Source organism: Vitis riparia, chromosome 14 (genome assembly GCF_004353265.1).
Source record: "Vitis riparia cultivar Riparia Gloire de Montpellier isolate 1030 chromosome 14, EGFV_Vit.rip_1.0, whole genome shotgun sequence".
In the NCBI taxonomy this organism is placed as follows: domain Eukaryota; kingdom Viridiplantae; phylum Streptophyta; class Magnoliopsida; order Vitales; family Vitaceae; genus Vitis; species Vitis riparia.
Window position 1 is genome coordinate 26,821,773 of NC_048444.1, and position 19,787 is coordinate 26,841,559.

The 19,787-nt window shown below is 35.8% G+C and overlaps 1 protein-coding gene across 3 annotated transcripts; it reads right to left on the reverse strand.

Annotated features, from left to right (window-relative positions):
* Window positions 1-472: 472 nt before the first annotated feature.
* Window positions 473-17,361, reverse strand: LOC117930777 (sucrose nonfermenting 4-like protein). 3 transcript variants are annotated; one of them, XM_034851494.1, is made up of 13 exons: window positions 16,395-17,360; window positions 16,011-16,098; window positions 11,833-12,015; window positions 11,072-11,179; window positions 10,903-10,962; window positions 10,180-10,269; window positions 5,682-5,813; window positions 4,408-4,552; window positions 4,128-4,301; window positions 2,467-2,530; window positions 2,235-2,304; window positions 1,256-1,373; window positions 473-1,098 (listed from the first exon to the last, which is right to left on the reverse strand). In XM_034851494.1, the coding sequence occupies exons 1-13, from the start codon at window positions 16,517-16,519 to the stop codon at window positions 1,007-1,009; spliced, it is 1,449 nt and encodes a 482-aa protein (XP_034707385.1). In that variant the 5' UTR covers window positions 16,520-17,360; the 3' UTR covers window positions 473-1,006. The 3 variants fall into 3 exon arrangements, with proteins under 3 accessions (XP_034707385.1, XP_034707386.1, XP_034707387.1); XM_034851495.1 differs by lacking the exon at window positions 10,180-10,269 and having other exon boundaries at window positions 16,395-17,361; XM_034851496.1 differs by lacking the exons at window positions 10,180-10,269; window positions 10,903-10,962; window positions 11,072-11,179 and having other exon boundaries at window positions 16,395-17,361.
* Between the last annotated feature and the right edge of the window lie 2,426 nt (window positions 17,362-19,787).

Genomic DNA, 19,787 nt, shown 5'->3' on the forward strand with positions numbered 1-19,787 from the left:
ATCATTTTTACTCCGCTCACCACATAGTCTTGAGGCTTCTCGGTTCAAGTGGTAAAGGAGAAAAAATACCTATCAAAACTAGAAAAATAAAAACAGTATAATCCAAAATAAGGCAGGGCACGAGTTTGCCTTCAACCAACATATGGATTCTGTACAAGATCTCTACGTGGATGGGAAAATCAGAGGCCGTTACTGGTATCTTTTTTTAGTGTCTTGAATGGGTCTTTCCTTTTCTTCTTTCCATGCCAATTTGAGGGAGATCCAAGAATGCTTCTCCCACATGTCCTCCAGTGTGACAGTCTCACGTGAGTACATATCTCAATTAGATAATAAAAAACACCTGTAGCTTAAAAATCCTAATTTCCCTCCTTTTCTCCATTTCTTAGCAACCAAACACAGCATGAATTGCAGAGAAAAAAGTCGCGAAAAAATATAATGTTTGCAAGAAGCATAAGGTCATGAAAAATGAATAAACAGATAATCCCATGACCTAGATCATGAATGCATCAAACCAAAGTGGAGCCAATACAAGACAACAGCAACAACCAAAAGGACAAAATAAGAATAAAAATAAAAATCTGATGAGCAGAGATCAGGAACTAAAATTTGAACTATCAACCCTTTTTTCTTTTTTTTTAGGTACAACCACCAACAGCATGGGGTGCATTTGACAGTCCCATTTTGGCTGGTTTTCTGTTAGCAGGAGGCATAAACATGGCAGGCCTACCAATGGCGCTTTTGAGTTGATAATAATTAGGTTATAAAGATGATGGGAAAAAAATTGAGTCATCTCAATTTACAAATTTTTCTCTCTTAAATTTGTATCCTAATAAGAACGAGGCCGCAAACCACGAGCCTCATCCAACCAAGACTCAGAAGAACAAACTATTCACCGTGCAAGGGAGACGCATTGGCAGAGAGAAAAAAAGTGTCAATGAAACAAATGGGTATTTCTCCAAAGCCACCGCACAAGTCCCTTGATGCGAAATGGTGACAACTGTTGCAGCTAACCAAGCAGAAACCTAAACACATCACTCAATGAAATAACTCCTTCCACACGCTTGCTGCCGGCCTCCACAATCACAAGTCTTCTAACCCCTGGAAAGATGCAACCAAATGCTTCAATTTGGTCAAACTACTAACCCAAACAAATAAAGGGGAACTTCATGAAAAATGTCTAGAGGGCGGTCTAATTATAGTAAATCATTTATGAAATGGTTAAACATGGAAAAGAAATACATAGGAGAATAGCTACCGGGATTTGCCAACCGCTCCATCACTTTATGCAAGGGATCAGATCGCAAACACATTTGACATCTCTGCCCACTGATGAAACCATAAGGAGAATTTGCATCTTGTCCCAGTTGCAGTGCCTAAAAAGTAAAAGATCAAAGGGCACAAAAGTGCATTGAGTCCTCAAAGATGTCATCATATAAACCTTCTTTTCTGAAATGGGGCAATGAATTATAATGTCATAATTTTTTGTCCAAACTTGATTGCAGAACATCTCAGAATTTTATAGAGATCGAGATAATTTTATAGCAATAGGTTCAGGTGGTCTGCAAGATACAAGTAGTCAAAAGAGGTAAGAGATTCAACCACCCTTCCCACAAATGCTGCACGATGGCAGAAACAGAGACCAGACATTGAATCAGGTTCTCAGGCCCCCCTCGCAGGCACCAATCACTTGTTGGTTTAATAATGTGGGGCAGAGCTCGGAGACTAGGATTTAGAGAGATTATGATATTTAGCCTCCTTGGAGGCATTAGACATTGGTATTGTTGTTGATGCCCAACTAGTGCATGAGGTGTTTTGATAAAGGATTGTTCTACAAGTCCCCTATGGCATCTTAAGGTTTCATCAATCTCTCTCCTTGCCTATCAATTATACTAGAGGATCGGGAAACAAAATCCCACCATAAAAATCGATCCTGTAGTTTCCTACCATACACAACTGAGGGCATCTTGGGGACAAATCTGTCTAGGCGTGTACCCATCTCTCTTCCACTTCCCTGTCCAAATTATACCTGAGGATGGGGAATAGTTTCTCTCATACATTAACTACAGACTAAATTGATCGTATCTCTTGGCCAAGATTTGATTCTTCAACCACAGCATTATAACTACTTATTTCATCAGAGAGTGGATAAATGTAGTATCCCATGAATAAACCAGTGCCATATCTGATGAATTTGTTTGGAAATAGTTATACAACTGAGCAACTTGAAAAATTACCTGATGAATACTCATGTTATCAAGGTGAATCTGTGCATATGCCCTGTCTTTTGCCAAAGCAGTGATATCACTGTCAAGGAAATAACAAGCAAATACAATATTTGGTCAAGGAACATAAATGGAAAAGTAAAAACACTCTCAATGGACAACACATGGCAACTTTCAAACATATAATATAACGTATATCGTATAATGATATAATCCTTAAGATATGGACCAAATGGAAGATTACCTCCGTGAATATATATCCAGCAATGAATCATTATCATCCACTATTGGTATTGAACTAACTTCAGCTGCAAAAAAACCATGACATAATATAACATGAGCAGATGCAGAAGAACAAAGTTGCAAGAAGCTATCAATTCATGGTACTGAATCAGGAAGTTATCCATCTAAAGGCAGTTTACAGAATGGTTACATAACTTGGACAGATGAACCAACAATGTGACAACAAATCCTTTTGAGTAATGTGCTTGGACACTGAGGGTAGCCATCATTTCCCTCATTGTCCAGCAGTGAAGAAGTTGTGGAAGAAACTGTTTAAATACGCTGGTTGGGTCTGGATCCTACAAGAGATTGTAGACATCATGGTGATTGCTGATCATGGTTTTGGTGGCCGTACTAGAAGCATGGTGCTGCAGTGTGTGGTTTCACTCACTTTTTCCTGGGTAATCTCAGTAGAGAGGAATGCCAGTATATTGAAGGACAAATGGCGGCTGTTAGTCTTTCTGGGATCTTGGCTCATTTCTTTGTTTCCTTATGGGTGCCAATGTCCTTAGAGTTTCTCTGGGTCCCTGGAGATCCACTTGTTGCTTTAGTTGGATTGTGAAGGCACTCACAATGTGGGTTCCCACCTACTGGATGTACCTGAAATTTAGTTTGATGGTTCTTCATTGGGTTATCTGGGATAGATAAGTCTCACTGAAGGGTTCCATGTTCCATGATGGAGGAGCTGTGGTTGGTGTTTGCTCCAAGCATGCTGGATCAGGTCTGCCTATACAGATGGAAATCCTAGCACTGTTAAAGGGCACGGTCAGTTTCTTTGGGTTTAAGTAATTTTCTGGTAGAGATTGACTCAGCTCCAGTTATTTGCTAGGCCTCTCAGAGAAAAGAGGACCTTGGAAATCAGAGTCCTTGCTTTGCAAGATTTTCAACCATCTACAAAAAATAAAAAATAACAAATAAAAAAATCATCTGTCTACGGCTCCTTTTCATGGATTCCAAACTCAGCTATAACTAATTAGAAGATTCATTGTCTAAGTTAGGTGCTTCTAGTTACAGATTTTATAGAGGAATTCGTGCTTCCTTGAGAGGTTGTTTATTATTTATAATTCATGGAGGCCATTGAAATAGCAAGTACAAAGAAGGATGAGACCCCCTTCCAACAGGTATGATTATCCTCTGTATAGAATCTGATATAAAAAGAGAATAAGTATACTAGTCCAAAAAGGCAAATCTATGCGTGGAATATTTTTTTTAAGAGGCAAATGATAAAATTATGTAAAAACTGCCCCAAAAAAGAAAACAGCGCACCAAAATACACCATCATGTATACAATGGGCGCCAAAAGGCACACCCAACAAAGAGAGGACACAAAAAACTATGAGCAGAATTCATCCCTGTACTTTTTTATCATGATGCAACAATTAAAAAAACCATGAGCAGAATTCATCCTTGTACTTTTTAATCATGATGCAACAATAAAAAAAATAAAAAATAAATAAATATAGAAAGAAATAAAGAAAGTGAAAAAAAAATTGCAAGGTACATGGTGGAAGGAATTCAAGCTAAACACTACCCAGTATTAGAAGAATTTGAATATTTCATTGACTTAATTCCAAGAATATCACAAGAAATGCCTAAAGCCTGCAGAAAGCAAGGAAAGCTCACCTTGGACTAACAAAGACAAGGCAGCACCAAGAGAGGCATTTGGTCTCAACATTGCAAATGGCTGTCCATTTGATTCCCCAATCTTTGGAACCCATGTGCCTACAGGAATTGAACAGATTGGTTGTTGAAGAATAGGCAAGGAACTAGAAGAATGTCTAAAATGCCTGCAAATACCTGGAAATTAGATTCATAGGTTAGTAGATGATGAAACAATCTAAACCAGCAAACAAAGAGTAGCTCCCAACTCAACAAAGCTTCCAGCAAATGAAGAGAGTCTTACATTTTAGTATTCCAGACAGAGAAGCAAGATGTAGTAGCTGTGGAAATGAACCATCCTGAGAAGCAGAATGGATGATGGGAACCGTGGCGACCTTGTTTTGCAAAATTTTCAAAGTAACATCTTTCAAAGAATCATAAGGCCCAGCCTGTGCATTACAAATTTTGCAAGAGGTTACATAATTGCACTAGGAATTTAATAGATTTCAAGCATCTCACTACAAATAATACATTGACTTCACAGATATCCCACATTTTGTCAAAACCACGAAAAAAAAAAAAAAGAAACTCCCTCAAAAACACCACGGTTAGCATACATTACATTCAATAAATAACTTGAATCATTAATCAATCAACTTAATAACAATGAAGATAATGTAGATACGTAAAAAAACATAGTGGTCAGAATCTATGATCCAGGATGTACATAAAAATGAAGAGAAGAAACAATCATGTTTGTAAAGCATCTCCAAGATACTAAAAATATATTACACCTTTTGAAATGAAACAATAGTAATGCAGTAATTTCCACTTTTGCACTTGCAAGTTCTTGATAAATTTACACTTTCTTGTGAGAGAAAAAAAAACAGTTTTGTTAATGAGAAAAAAAAAAAAGAAAACTGATCCAGATCTGCAAATAAATATTAAAATGTTTAGTATATTATAAAATTGCACATCATGCATGATATACCAGTAGTGGAGATGCAGAGAGTACATATGTCAACATTGATATTATTTTTTCTCAACACTAAACCTTCACAAATTTCATCTGAAGTATCAAAGAAAAAAAAGAACAGAAACAGATGGCCAACAATGATAAACCTCGATTCAGCATTTTCAGAAGTAGGTTACTTTGGCAGGGCATATTAGTTAGTCCTGGATCTCCTAATATCTGCTTGCAAAGCACATAAACACCATGTAAGGTGCTCAAGGAAGACAGATTTGAAGAGTTCCACATATTCAGCTTACCCGTACATACATAACAAGAAAAATTTGCAATGTCATTATGAGAATGTTTGAGTACGAGCATCTGGTCTATGCATTTTATATGTGAAATATCTAGCCATATAGAAAAATAAAGTCAGGGTGGCTAACCCCAGGAATAAAGTTCCATGCAACTGCCATCATCTACCACCAAATTCAGTCAAATGAACTCAATTGCTGTCTTCCCCAGGCTATCCCATCAGATGGTAAGAGTACAATAGCTACAAGCGAAAAGGCGTGCAATTTGTTTGCAAGCCAAGAGAAGGTTGATAAAGCATCACAGGAAGCACTTACATGGACAAGATGTCTAGGGCACAGTCTCCCACTGCCATCAATTTGTCTGAGATGTAATTTTCCCTCTTTCCAAGCTGAGATAGTATGTGTCTCAAGCTCTTCCTCTGTTAAATTTGATCCATGGTTTCCAAGCTGGAATTCAAAGGGTTAGATAGCAGCATTACTCCAATTTTGATTACATGTGAACCAATCCAGCAAAAAGGAAAATGCAAAAAGTTATCTAAAAAAAATAAAATCATAATAGAAAAATGAAATAGCTGATGATGCTGCAATAACAATATCACATCAAAAGATAACATGCCTAACAACCCAACAGCAATGCATATTCCTACTGAACAGAAGATGATGTAAAAACTTTATACTCCATAAATAATTAAGATTAAAACAAACACTAAAAAGATCTGTCAAAATAGAAGGTCAACTTTTGGGAAAACATAGAAACAGACAAACACAATAAAGGAACAAGGCAATAAACAATTTAAGTGGGTTGTTATTTCAGTTTTTCCTAGGGTTTTGTTCTGCAAAATACAAAATATAACATTTTTCATAAAAAGAAAATATTTGCAATTTATCTTATTTATGAACAACTAATAACGTGTACAAGTTTCTTATTTTCTATCCAAAAAAGTAAGAACACATACAAGTGATGAAAAGAAGATGACTTGGTGTGCCCGATGAAGTTGCTAAGCTAATAATTAGAATCAGGGTTTTTTCAAGTTGTTTCTTTTCTACAATATGAGAAACTTCTCTTATATATATATATATTTTTTTTTATAGACAAAAGCTTGTATTAAGAGACACCAAAAAAAGGGGCGCACTGAACATATACAGGCAGTATACACCAAAAACCAACCCAAGCACCAAAAAAGAAAGAAAAAGCCTAGAAAAGAGTAAGGTTAGCTACAATAAAGAGCCTCCAAAAAATTCAGATGGGAGGAAATTTCCAAATCCAAAAACTGTTGGGACCACTCCACAAGGGATTGGAGGAAGAGATCCTTCAGCCTTTGGTCTAACAATTCTTCATCTTCGAATGTCCTTTGGTTGCGCTTTCCCCAAATACACCAAAATAAACAAATTGGAGCCAGCCGCCAAACTGCTCTTTTCTTCCTCCCTAGTCCCGGGAATTTCCATTCTAGGAGAAGATTTCTCACTGAAGCCATGAACACCCAAACCAAACCAAAAGTTGTTAACAGTAATGTCCAAAGCTGTCTTGTTTTATCACAATGAATCAAAATATGATCAGTTGACTCTTCACTATCTTTACAAAGATTACATCTATTAACCAAAGACCATCCCCTCTTCATCAACATATCTACGGTAAATATCTTCCCACCAACTGCTTCCCAAGCAAGAAATCGAGTTCTAAGAGGAGCACATGATTCCCAAATCTCTTTAGCTAGAAATAATAAATTGTTCTAAGCCCTTAGAGAATTATAATAAGACTTGACACTATACTTTCCCCTCCCATCATTTTTCCAAATTAAAGTATCCTCCCCTTCTTGCACTTTTGAAGAAGAAATGTGATCCAAAAACCAAGACACCTCCCTCTAGCTCTCAATCTTGGAAAGATCTTCTAAAAGAAACCTCCCAACATCCACCTCCATGGACATCCCTTCCCCATAAATCTGCCACTGTTGCATTTTTGTGGGAAGAAAGCCTAAAATGAGTAGGGTAAACATCTTTCAACTTAGATTCCCCAACCCAACTATCCCACCAATATCTTGTACATCTACCATTTCTAATACGGATATTAGTTCTAAGAATGAACTTTTCCCAACCTTTTCTAATATCTTTCCAAAGACTTAGCCCATAAGAATCCCTCACCTCTTTAGTGGTCCAACCCCTCTCCACCTCCCCAAATTTTCCAAGAATGACTTTCCTCCAAAAACTTTCCCTCTCAGGGGGGTATTCTCCACAACCATTTGCCTAACAAGGCTTGATTAAGACCCTCCAAGTGCCTTAGCCCCAACCCTCCAAGTATCCGCCCAATTTACCAAGTGAATCTTTCTCCTCTCATCCGTATCTCCCCACAAATAGTCCCTTTGAATTCTCTCTAATCTGGTCCTCACTTTCTTGGGGATTACAAAAAGCAACATAAAATAGATTGGGAGGCTTGAAAGGATGCTCTTAATAAGGACAAGTCTTCCTCCTTTGGATAGGTACTGTTTTTTCCATGCAGCCAATTTCCTCCTATCTTTCCTCTATTACGTCCCAAACACCAATTGACCTATAAGGGGCTCCAAGGAATAAACCTAGATGAGATAAGAAACTTCTCTTATATATTGCTCCATGATCACTTCGACATATTAGTTGTTGTTCTGTTTTATTAGAAACATCTACTCCTTTTTTTTTTTTTTTTTGGTTGGGAGGGGTGGTTGTTGTATATTAGCTGTTTTTGGAGTGTTGATTATCAACATGGGCACATTTGTAAAAAATTTGAGGTAAGGTGATTTTTTTTGGGTCACGTGATCAGGCCTCACTAGGCAATCCTTCTGGTTTCTGACTCTAATTCTAACAAATACCAACCAATAATTCTTTTACTATTTCTAATGATTAAAGGAATCCAATCATGCATGAAATCCATAAATTACAGATTATCTGTATGAAAGTATCCTTTTAAGTTGCATTCCCAAATTTGTTGAAACAGAAACTTATACGACTCAAGTGTGTGTGTGTGTCTGTGTGGTGGGTGGGGGGGCAGTAAATTAATAATTCTTTCGATTACAGTAGCTACCCTGATTTAAACTTCAGAGCCCTAAACAGAATCAGTTACTATCTCATGAGGATATAGGGGAAGGGGAAAAGAGGGGGAAAAATCATGCCTAGTACCAAATTTGACAGTACTGCAGTGAGGGGAACCATCCTGATGGAGAAAAGCCTTTTAAAGTTTATTTAAGGAGGAAAGGAAAGACCTAACTAAACTTTAAATAAGTTTAATATTAATTACAATTGAATTAGGATTAGTATTTGTTAGAGTCTAATTAGGATTAGCTAGTTAAGTTATAATATAATTAGAATTTGAGTCATGATAGTTTATTAGAGTCTTAGAAGACTTTGAATGTTATAGTTAGAATTAGAGTCATAATATGTTATTAGAGTCCTAGTAGACTTTGGATTTCTTAGAGAAGCCTATAAATAGGCTAATCAATGTAAATCAAAGGGATGAATTGATTTTATTTTATTTTTAATAGGAAACGACAAAGGGATATATTGATAGAAAAAAAAGTACAAGAGAAGGATGAAAAATCCTCCCACCAAAGAAAACTAAACTACAAGAATACAAAAATAAGAAAGTACATAGTAAAAACAAACAAACTCTCTAGATTAGACTCCATTGATTTCCTTCTTGGTGAGACTCCTAGAAGGTCTAAGTAAGACTCTTAAGGTTTTTTCATCTTTTCTTCCTCGTTTTTTCTTTCTCTCCATTTTTTTTTATATTATTTTTCTCTAATATATACTTTATTCCTTGTTCATCTCCTTACACCCTAAAAACAAAACCCTAGCCCACCTACTTTTGAGTGTAGGCAACCATTTTAGGGTTGTCCTACATCACATCCTCTCCCTTTCATTACTACCATAAAAAAAACTGCTAACAAAATTCAAAATTTTGGAATTCCACTGCGTTTCATATCATTGCAGCTCCTAAAGGAAGGGCATGACTGGAAAATACAAAGAATATAGAACATCTTCAGTAATGCTTTGTGGCTTTTCGCCCTTTAATATATTTTGTGATCATTTATCAAAAAAAAAAAAAAATCTTCAGTACAATGACCTTACACCGTCCACTAGAGAGGACAAACATCTATTGCCTTTCGTATCATTGCAGCTCCTAAAGGAAAGGCCTGACTGGAAAATACAAAGAATATAGAACATCTTCAGTACAATGACCTTACACCATCCACTAGAGAGGACAAACATCTATTGCCTTTCATATCATTGCAGCTGCAGCTCCCAAAGGAAGAGCCTGACTGGAAAAAACAAAGAATATAGAACATCTCCAGTACAATGACCTTACACCATCCACTAGAGAAGACAAACATCTATCCTACATTACTTCTATTGTGATCCCTCCTCCATTAGCTTCAAGTGAAGGACCTAAAGAATAAAACTGACAGTCAACATCCACAAGAGTTCACTTGACATAGCCCATTATTCTCACAAAAAAGGAAACAAAAAGTTATTAAGAAATATGAAAAGAAAAAAAAAAGGACCAAGTATGGGCATCCAAAAATAAGAACCAGGAAATCATATTTACTAGAGTTGTCAGTACACAACCCAGCAAACAAAAGGATCCCAATGTTCATCTGTCTTCCCCCCGCCCCCTTAGCAGCAAAATTAACACAGAAAGCAAATGTTCATACATTGGTGAAATAGCGATAGACAAAATAGAAACTGTTTTCCTCTGAAGTGACCATATTACAGATTTCCCTTTTTTAGGGAAAAAAGCAAAAAGAAAAAAAAAAGGCCAATGAGACAATAGGACTATTTCCAAACATACCTCTCTCAGAATTAATATAAAGTCTAATGCACTAAGAACTCCAACAAACTGACCCTTGCAAAAATCCCAGAGAGGAGCCACAGGAATTCCCTGGAAGTAGCTTAAATCAGAAAAGATTATATCCAAGCTAATAATTAGTGAAAATAGACATGCTAAAAAATTACATGCAAATATAAGGGAATTAGAAGAACAGCCTAGATTGAGGATATGACAAGAAAATAGGTCCCAGCAACTTATATAAAGAAAACCAATTTAATCTAATATGTTCAATGGGTGGTCACCAGATTACTGCATACATAGTGCAATGATTTTTAAATCAATACACATTAGTGAAATTATGAACTTTCCTCGTTTCCAAATGCAAAGGTCTCACTGTCTTCTAGAAGAATATTAATTTTTTTTTATAGGTTAAACAATGAAGGCAAGAATAGAAGAATATTAATTTTACATTCTTATCATATTAGGTTTATTTGATGTACTGATTCTCTGCCAAAAGATTATTATTGTATGAAATGGAATGATGATAAATTTAGCATAAGTTTACCAAATCAAATGCTGTTATATAGTTAAAAAGTTGTGTCTAAAAACAACTAAGAAATAAAAGTTGACAACAGCAGAGTAATGGAACAGAAGCCAGGACAAAATGATCTAGGACATGAAAAAGCCACCAACCTAACCTAGAGATATGGAAGTGTTTCCATGTGTTTGTTATATAGCATTCACCTGTTCATAGAGAGTATGAAATGCTTGTTTCACAGGTAAATTAACGTCCAAGGCAATGACCTGCATTGTTAAATCGGTAAACAGTGATGATCCAACAAAATTTAAGTGAAATGAGTCCAAAGGATAACTAAATTAAAAAAACTCATGTAGAAGGGTGAAGAATTCAAACCTTGCCCGATTCAGGGAGCAACTCATAAGCAATATGTGTAGACAAGAACTCAGATACACGATGGCGAGAGACCTCTAAATCTGCCTCTGATATCCTAGGAATTACCTCCTGCAAGGTACCACTTGACTATATAACACTGTTCTGTATAGCAGGACAACATGCAGAATCACTGGAATAGCTCTTCAAAAAGCGTCTACTGATTCCTATCTACACATTTCATGTGTTTTGAATTTGCGTTGGAAAAAAAGATGGACTCTGTTGTAAAAAAGGGGGAAGTCATGAAGAATTCAAGAGATTTCAGCAGCTAAATATCATTTTCATATCTTTTAGGCTCACCATCTGATATAAATTCCACTAGTGATGAGAGAGGTTATCCTCACCTAGAATTGGGTTATCTGAATTAAACAAGCTGTGACCAAATCAATCAACACAAGTTGATGATAGAAATCATCAAAGATACATCATATAACAAGAGAAGCAAACATGAAAACATGGCATAAGACAATAAACAAACCACATATGAGAGTGTATGTATAACCCAAAATTCAAAAAGATCAGACATTTGGGCCCAATTCATTTGGCAATGGGAATATTTTCATACCAACAACTCGTAAAACAAATGCAATCCATAATCTCCTTCATTAGGAAACAACACTTGGAAACCACCCACAGTAATGGTGATGTAAGCATAACATAAAACAAAGGTTTAACAAAAATAGCAAGTGGGTAAACCATAGGGATTGTTGAGAGAAGTCTCTTACCCCACGAGGAAAAGGATCATTGTCCAAATCCATGTTAGATCCGCCAGGTGTATCTGGACTAAAAACTGCAGGAACCACATCAGGTTCCCTAGGTAAGAAGATCGTGTTCACTACCCCATAATTCCCACTTACAAAAGGTTGATGCTCATCATGCCGCCATTCTCCATCAACAAAAAACTTGTACTGCATGTAAATGAAAACAATGAATCTGAAAACATCAGTACCAGAGATAAAAATACATATGTATATTTAACATATTATTATTATTATTTTGATAGGCATGTATCTTCAACATATTATGTGTCGATAAGCAAGCTTATTAGAGGATTTTGCGGAACATGAACTGATATGCAAATATGAAATCCACAGCAACATTCTCCATTCCCTGCAATCTTCTCAAAAATGAACCAACGGACAGCAATGAATATGAAAATTAATTTGCAACTCCTCTTCAACTCATGCAAATGCAATCAAATAATAGTGGTTCTAGAGCACGTTTAACAAGACCAGTGATTAGATGTTCATAATTTTGTTTATGCATGAGAAATTTTCAACAATTGTTCATTGATCTATTTGTTTTCAAAAATAAAAATAAAAATTGAATAGGTTACCTCCAAAACTCATAATTTTTTTTCTTTGATTAAAAACAAAAGATATATTAATTATGAAAAAAGTACTAGAGAAGGATGAGTCCTCCCCACAAAATGCAGAATACTGATCAAAGTAGAACTAAACATGTCCATCATACATGGAGAAATATACACAAACGTATAGGCCACTTAAGGATAAACAAAAGGGTACAACTCCTCATATGCGATCTCGATATCCATTTTGCAAATAACTCTACTATTGAAGCTTTTCAACTTTGAATCTATGGCTCATTGGCTCTAAGAAATGCATCTAGGATTTTTCTACCCACCACAAAAGCATGTTGGTAGTTTGAAACCACTTTTTCCATTTCACCAAACGTTTGTAAAGGCCCCCCACTATGATAATTGGTTTGAAATCTTTTAGGTCTTCTCTCCACATTTCCTTAGTATCAAAACCTAGAATGTGGCATTAAGACTTTTCTTAAAAGAACTATTATTAAAAAAAAAAAAAACTCATTGAATAAATTCCCAACAAAGTTGCCAAAGTGAAGTCATTAGGTCCTAGAGCGTTATATCCACAAACTGGACAAAGCGGCCTAAACCTCCTCCTCGGTGAACAAAGTCTCCAAGGTCCTAGTTTCCTCACTCCCTAAAGCATCAAAACTCATACCACTAATACTAGGTCTCCAATCCCCTGATTCAGACAAAAGACTTTGAAGGCTCTAGCAACCCCACCCCACCCAAAAAAAAAAATAATAATAATAAATAAATAAATTAACCCACCTGCTCCTATATGTTAGCCTCATTAGAAAGCCAAACCCCATTTACTCTAACTTTGTCCAAGAAATTTGTTCTTTTATGCATTAGTCATTTTATGGAAGAAATTAATAGTTTTATCCTCACCCCTTAATCAACCATAACTCCCTCAATTTTTATCTCCACATACTTCTTTCAAAGCAACACACATGCTAAATTCATTACACCATTGCCCATCTAGCCTTTATCTCATCAATGGTGAGGGTGCCTTCCTTCTCTTTGGACTCCCAAAAGCTTATTTGCTTTAAATCCTCATTTTTTCTGGTGGTGACATTTTCAAAAACCTCTTTATTCGATTTTTTGATATCCTACATGAGGGTTTTTAGCTTTGCTACCAAAATATGATTAAAAAAGCCTCTAAAGTTATAACCCATCCATCACCTTTACATGAGGTTGTTAAAAGTCATCAGCCTACAGCCACAAGTTCTCAAATTTGAAAGAGGTCTTACTATTCCTCAAACCACCCCATCTAACATAATAGAAGAATGGTCAGATGTTGTTTTGTGGAAGAATACTCTATATAAGGCTCAAAAAATGCTCTTTTCACTCCTTCAAAACCAAAAACTGGTCTAGTCTTAACAAAGATGGGTTTGATTGATCATCACACCAAGTAAAAGGCCCACTAGCCAAGGGGAGATCCCACATATTCAACTCTTCAATGAACTCTAAGAACTGACTCATTTCTAAGGACAACCTTAAGTAGTTTCCTCTTTCCCCAAGGAACCTGATGTAGTTTGAAAATCAACTTAGAAAAAAGTAAGCTAATTTCAATCGAGGATGTTTCTAATGTAGAACATCTCGCTTTGGTGTTGGGTTATAGGGTGGGGAAACTTCCTTCTACATACTTAGGTCTCTACCATTGGGAACTCATCACAAATCTATGAGGATTTGGGATGCAGTTGAGTACAGATTCCAAAGAAGGCTAGCCATATGGAAGAGACAATACCTATCAAAAGAAGAAAGAGAATATTTCTAATGCAAAGGACCTCGCTTCGATGTTGGGTTATAGGGTGGGGAAACTTCCTTCTACACACTTGGTCTACCATTCAGATCACAAATATATGAGCGTTTGGGATGCAATTGAGAGAGATTCCAAAGAAGGCTAGTCATGTGGAAGAGATAATACCTCCCAAAAGGAGGGAGGCTTACTTTGATTAAGAGTACGTAATCTATGCTCCCTATCTATTTCATGACCTTGTCCATAATGCTCAAAAGGGTAAGCCCAACACTGGAGTAAATTCAAAGAGATTTCCTATGGGGAGGGGGGCTCTTGAGAGAAACTCGCATTTAGTTTGTTTGGAATGAAGGAGTGACTACTTTTCTTGAGAGAATTCAGTCAACTACTATAAGAAGGGACAAAGAGGATAGATTGAAATGGAAGGTCTTTATACATGGTAGCTTCTCCGTTAAATCCTTTTACTCAACCCTTGCTTAGGCTAGAAAGATGTTTCTCCGTTAAATCTTTTTTAGTCCCCATTAGGATTTGAATCTGGAACCTCCCATAAACCCACCCCAACCCTTTGGCACTTGAGTTGATTAGGCCCTCTTTAAATTGGGGATTATCAACAACTTAGGCTTTCAAGCCCCCTTCTCACTAGCACATGCTCTATTTGTTTCTGCACATAGAAGAATCAATCATATTGAAGGTTGGCATTGGAACCCTTTGCTATTTTCTACAGAACAAACACAAGTTATGTCATATGTATGTGATCCATCCTTCCTCAATGGCATGTGGACCTAAGGCCCTTTCCCATTAACCTTAAGCACATCTTCCTGACCACAACTTACATGCCCTTCATGCCTATTTGGATAAGCACGTACGATGCCATCCCCTTTTCCCTTTCTCCTAAGGCAAGACCCAACATGATTAAGCCTCAAACACCCAACCCCTCATTTCCCATATGATCTTCTTTGCTCTATACTTGTGTTGTCCTCACACATTGCCACTTTAAGCCACTCTCCTTTGCCCCACATGTAATCCACCCCACTGCTCCATGGCACCATCATTGGTTCAGTATTAAAAGAAGAAGCTCCTCTTATCCAAATCATGATCCTCCCTTCCCAAAACCAGTCTCAAAACAAACAGTAGCATATAATCTCTATAATTGCCACTAGGAAGCATGAAAAGTCCAGAATCAACATCAATCCCAGAACCAACCATCCACCTTTTCCCTTTCCCAATGCCCACTGTAATCCATTCCACTATGGTTCACCACTCCTTGAACTATAATTGCTAAATGACCAATAGACGAGACTCTCCCAATGAATCTCCAACCTCCCTTCTCCAATTCACTCCCTGTACTACCAACCAACTTAAGTCATCCTAGAAAGACTTAGGCATCCTCTCCTCCACAATAACACTCAAATCCCTACCTCTGACCATGATTCTCATGCCACCTCCTCGTTTCAAGATATTCATCCCCACACTGACAGACACAACCAACATCATCTCATGGTTTTACATTAGAACACCATTTCAAGCAAATCATTTTCCGAGGCCATACCTAACGAAATAAAAATACATATTATGACCACCACATATGCATTCTGCTCATAACAAATAAATGTTTTACAATCAGATCAAAATGGTTTGCCTACAGAATAAACAAAATTATCCACACACAAGATATACAAATATAACAACAATAATCAAAATTCCTCTTTTTAAGATAAGATTCCATTACTTCACCATCCTACCTAGCTAATTTTATTAAGTGGTTAGCACAAAATAAACATAAGTATGGCAACAACAATCATAAGATCTATTTTGACCTGGTGATAACCCGGCGCCAAGCTCCAAATAACTTGAAACACAGTAGGGCAACCCTCAATAGGAGACATAGGTATGTGCTCTGACCACCTGTCCAAAATAAGAGTTTGAATTAAACCTGTATCGTTTTTCTTTTAATTCAGACTCTTTAGCTAGTTCAATGAACTGTCAGGCAATCTAATGAAAAAATTTATGTAGACAGAAATATATGTGATTCATGTGTCCTGGAAAATGGAAAAGCAAGATTTTATATATAATTTATATCCAATTGGGATGATTAAAAAATCCCAGGTAGTAATCAAAATAATAAATGACCAAAAACAGAAATGACTCAAAGTTTTAGAAATTTGAAAATATTATTGAGTTGAATCTTCCAAGTGTCTTACCTTGTAAAGGAGCCACTGAGAAGCACCCTTCTTCCCCCATAAGGCCACACAAACCGGGTAGGGATTAAAACCGTTCCTGGAATTGCACTATTTTCGTGTCCAGATTCCGCGCCAGAAACAAACATTTCAACAAGATTAAACAAAATGCACAAAACCAGAACCCAATCTCCGCCCTTATTTACTCAATATAAAAGCCACCACAACCCAATTCAAACCACTATATGATTCACCCTAACAAAGTCCTCTTAGAAAACAACAACATTTCTCCTCAAATTTTCACATAACCTTCAAAGAACCACAGCTGAACCGCGATTTTCAGGAACCTTTCAACAGGGATCCTCCACAAGACAGCAGAGGACCCCTTAAGAATTACACATGCAAGCCCACCAGATCAATCCACACCCCAAAACCCTAAATTTCACACAACCAAATCCTCTATCCCAAAACAACAAGGTTGAGCAACACAACACTTACAACAATCCACAAAAAAAAAAAAGGACCCTCTAATTAAACACAAAATCCACCACTATGAATCGTAAAACCGTCAATCTCAGCTTCCTCCGATCAATAATTTGACCCAAACTTCCACAAATCAAAACCCACCAAATTCAACCAAAAACAAATCCGCAAAAATCCCCAAACCTCCCCCCAAAAAGTTGTCCTAATTCCAGCTTTGATCCGAACCAAACCCAAAACTTTTCACCCAAATCCCACCCCAGAAACCCTAAATTTCCAAACTCTAGCGCAGAAACAAAATCTAAAACCAAAAAACCAAAAACCAAATCGATTTCAAGGAAAATTGCAGAAATCGAAGGCCTCCAAACTACGCACTACAAAAACCCCCTAAAAAAGCCCCCCCATTTACATAGAGATCTTAAAGCATTGTTTGGATCTTCAAAGCTCTGTAATCTCCAGTGTGAAGAATCGGAGAGAGAACAAACGAAGCAGTAGAAGAAAAAAAAATTGAAAATTAATAATCATAATAATAATAATAATAACATAATAGAAAATAAATAATTTATATTTATATATTTATTTATATATGCTTTTCTAGAGAGAGAAATAAATTTTGGGCAGCGGGCAGGTTATGGAGATGTGATCGGGTTAGTTGGGAATAATCCGACGGCGGAGAAGCGTTGCCTAGGGTTGATCGCTTGGTTATTAAGAGTGGGGGCCCAGGCTGACCGTGATTCCCGGGCAGCTCCACCACTATGGGAACTGAGAGAAAGGGCGTTTTTGGGATAAAAGCTTTGCTTAATTATTTTAGGTTTTTATTTTTTATTTAATTCCCAATTTACCCTCAAATACTTTTATTTAATTATTTAAATTAAAAACATGTGAAATTACAATCTACACCCTTCAAATCCCAACCTATTGTCATTTCTCTTTAGCCTTTTCTACTTAGGACGGCAATGAGATGAGATTTTTCGGATACAATATTTTTCCTCCGCTAATTAAATGAGTTTAAAATTTAAATAAAATAATTAAGGGTAAGGTTGAGATCTTTTTTAAATTTTGGGAGGTTCGAGTATTACATTGTCTCATCCTGATAATAGATAAAATTAATTTAATTTAATTTTTTATTTTCCATTTTTAATAATAATATAAAGCATTGTCTCTTCCCTATATAATTAATTTAAGTTAATTTTTTATAATAATAAAACATTTTCAACAAAAAAAAAATGTTTTAAACAGCTTCTTGATTTAATTTTTTTAAGGTGTCAATGATGAGAATTATTTTGAATAAACCGATAAGGTTAGGATGGGAGAATTATTTTGAATAAACCGATAAGATTTAATTACATTCTTTTTTTTTAATTTTGTTCATCATTTTCTCCACTTTATATTTAAAAATTAAGAGACTATTTTCAAAAGAAATCTTAAAAATGGTTTCTAAAAATATTTTTTAAAATAATTTTTTTAACTTATGGGAAATATAAACTATTCTCCATATTTTTAATTATTTCTCCAAATATTCTAAAAAATATCATCTTAAACTTAATTAAAAAATAATATATTTTTATAAATAAAATTTTTAAAAATTATTTTAAGTTAGGTAAAGGAAACGAGGGTAGTATAATAATTTCACATATTTTTAATCTCAAAATTTATAATATTTCGGGACAAAAGAGGGGTTGAAAATATGGGCTCTTTGAAACATTTTTATTTACGAAATGACGTAACTGCCATTATACCGGGCTTTGTCGTTTTGGTACCTCATCAGATGTTTGGGGAGCGGAATATGCTATGGTACAGGACCATTGTTCTTATGATGGGGATGGCATTGGGACCACTGATATTGTTGACTTTTATTTTTGTCTTCCCTTGTCAAAGTTTGAACATTTGCGATCATCAAATTTCTTGCAACTCCATACTTCCTTTGCGGCGAGATTACATCATGCTTTTGAAATATAGTCTATCAAAAGATTCAACCACATCAATTTCAAATTTGGTAACTTAAAAAAAAAAAAGTGAATTAGGTTAAGTTGGATTATGGGCCTAAGACCCGTAAATTAAGATTTTTTAAATTAACTTTTTCTTTTGAGTCATAAAAAGTTCGAGTAACCCTAAAGCATAATGGGATTTGGTACCTCATCTTTTCAATTGTTGAACTCGATAAAAATGAAATTTTGTTACCTTGATTTGATTACTCCATTAACTATTAAAATGAATTTGTAACATAATCAAATTATTGATTGATGATGTCTTTTCGTTAAATACATTATAAAAAAAAATTCCAAAATTTTTTACTCTTTAAATTATCATCTTCGAGTTTTTCTGTGTCTATCCATTTAATTAATATTTTTCATTAACCATCGATCTGATAAGGTATTAGAGGTTCGATTTCTAAATCTTGAATTTTAACCTTTTTATTTTTTGGTTTATTCGGAAATAATTTTCATGGTTAAGTTTTTTTCCAAATTTGTAAAGTCTTATCAAACAAACAATCAAACTTTAAACTAAAAACCCTAAACCCTAATATGGAAGTGGGGCAAGAGAAGAAGGTAAAGGAAAGTGGGTTTCTCTCCTTTTAGAAAAAAGAGTTGAAAAAAGAGAAATGCTCCCATCATATGATGGGGAATACCATCTAGCATTGACATAATTCAACAAAAGAAAAGGGGCCCACCAAATATAATTGTTTATATAAGCCAATGTTTTGAAAGCAATTAAAAAATTTAATAATACTCATCATACATCACTTTCCCATTAAATAAAACCACTCTCATCATGCAAGTGGGTCAAGTTAGGGTTTCAATTTATTTCTTGTGTGCCCTAAGGTTGGGCCTGCCCATATGGCAACTCCAAGCCCATTCAAATAATGCCCTAATGATTCTGTTTGTTTGGTGGGAAAACAAAATGTGCTTCTAACCCCAATGAAGCCACCATTCAAAG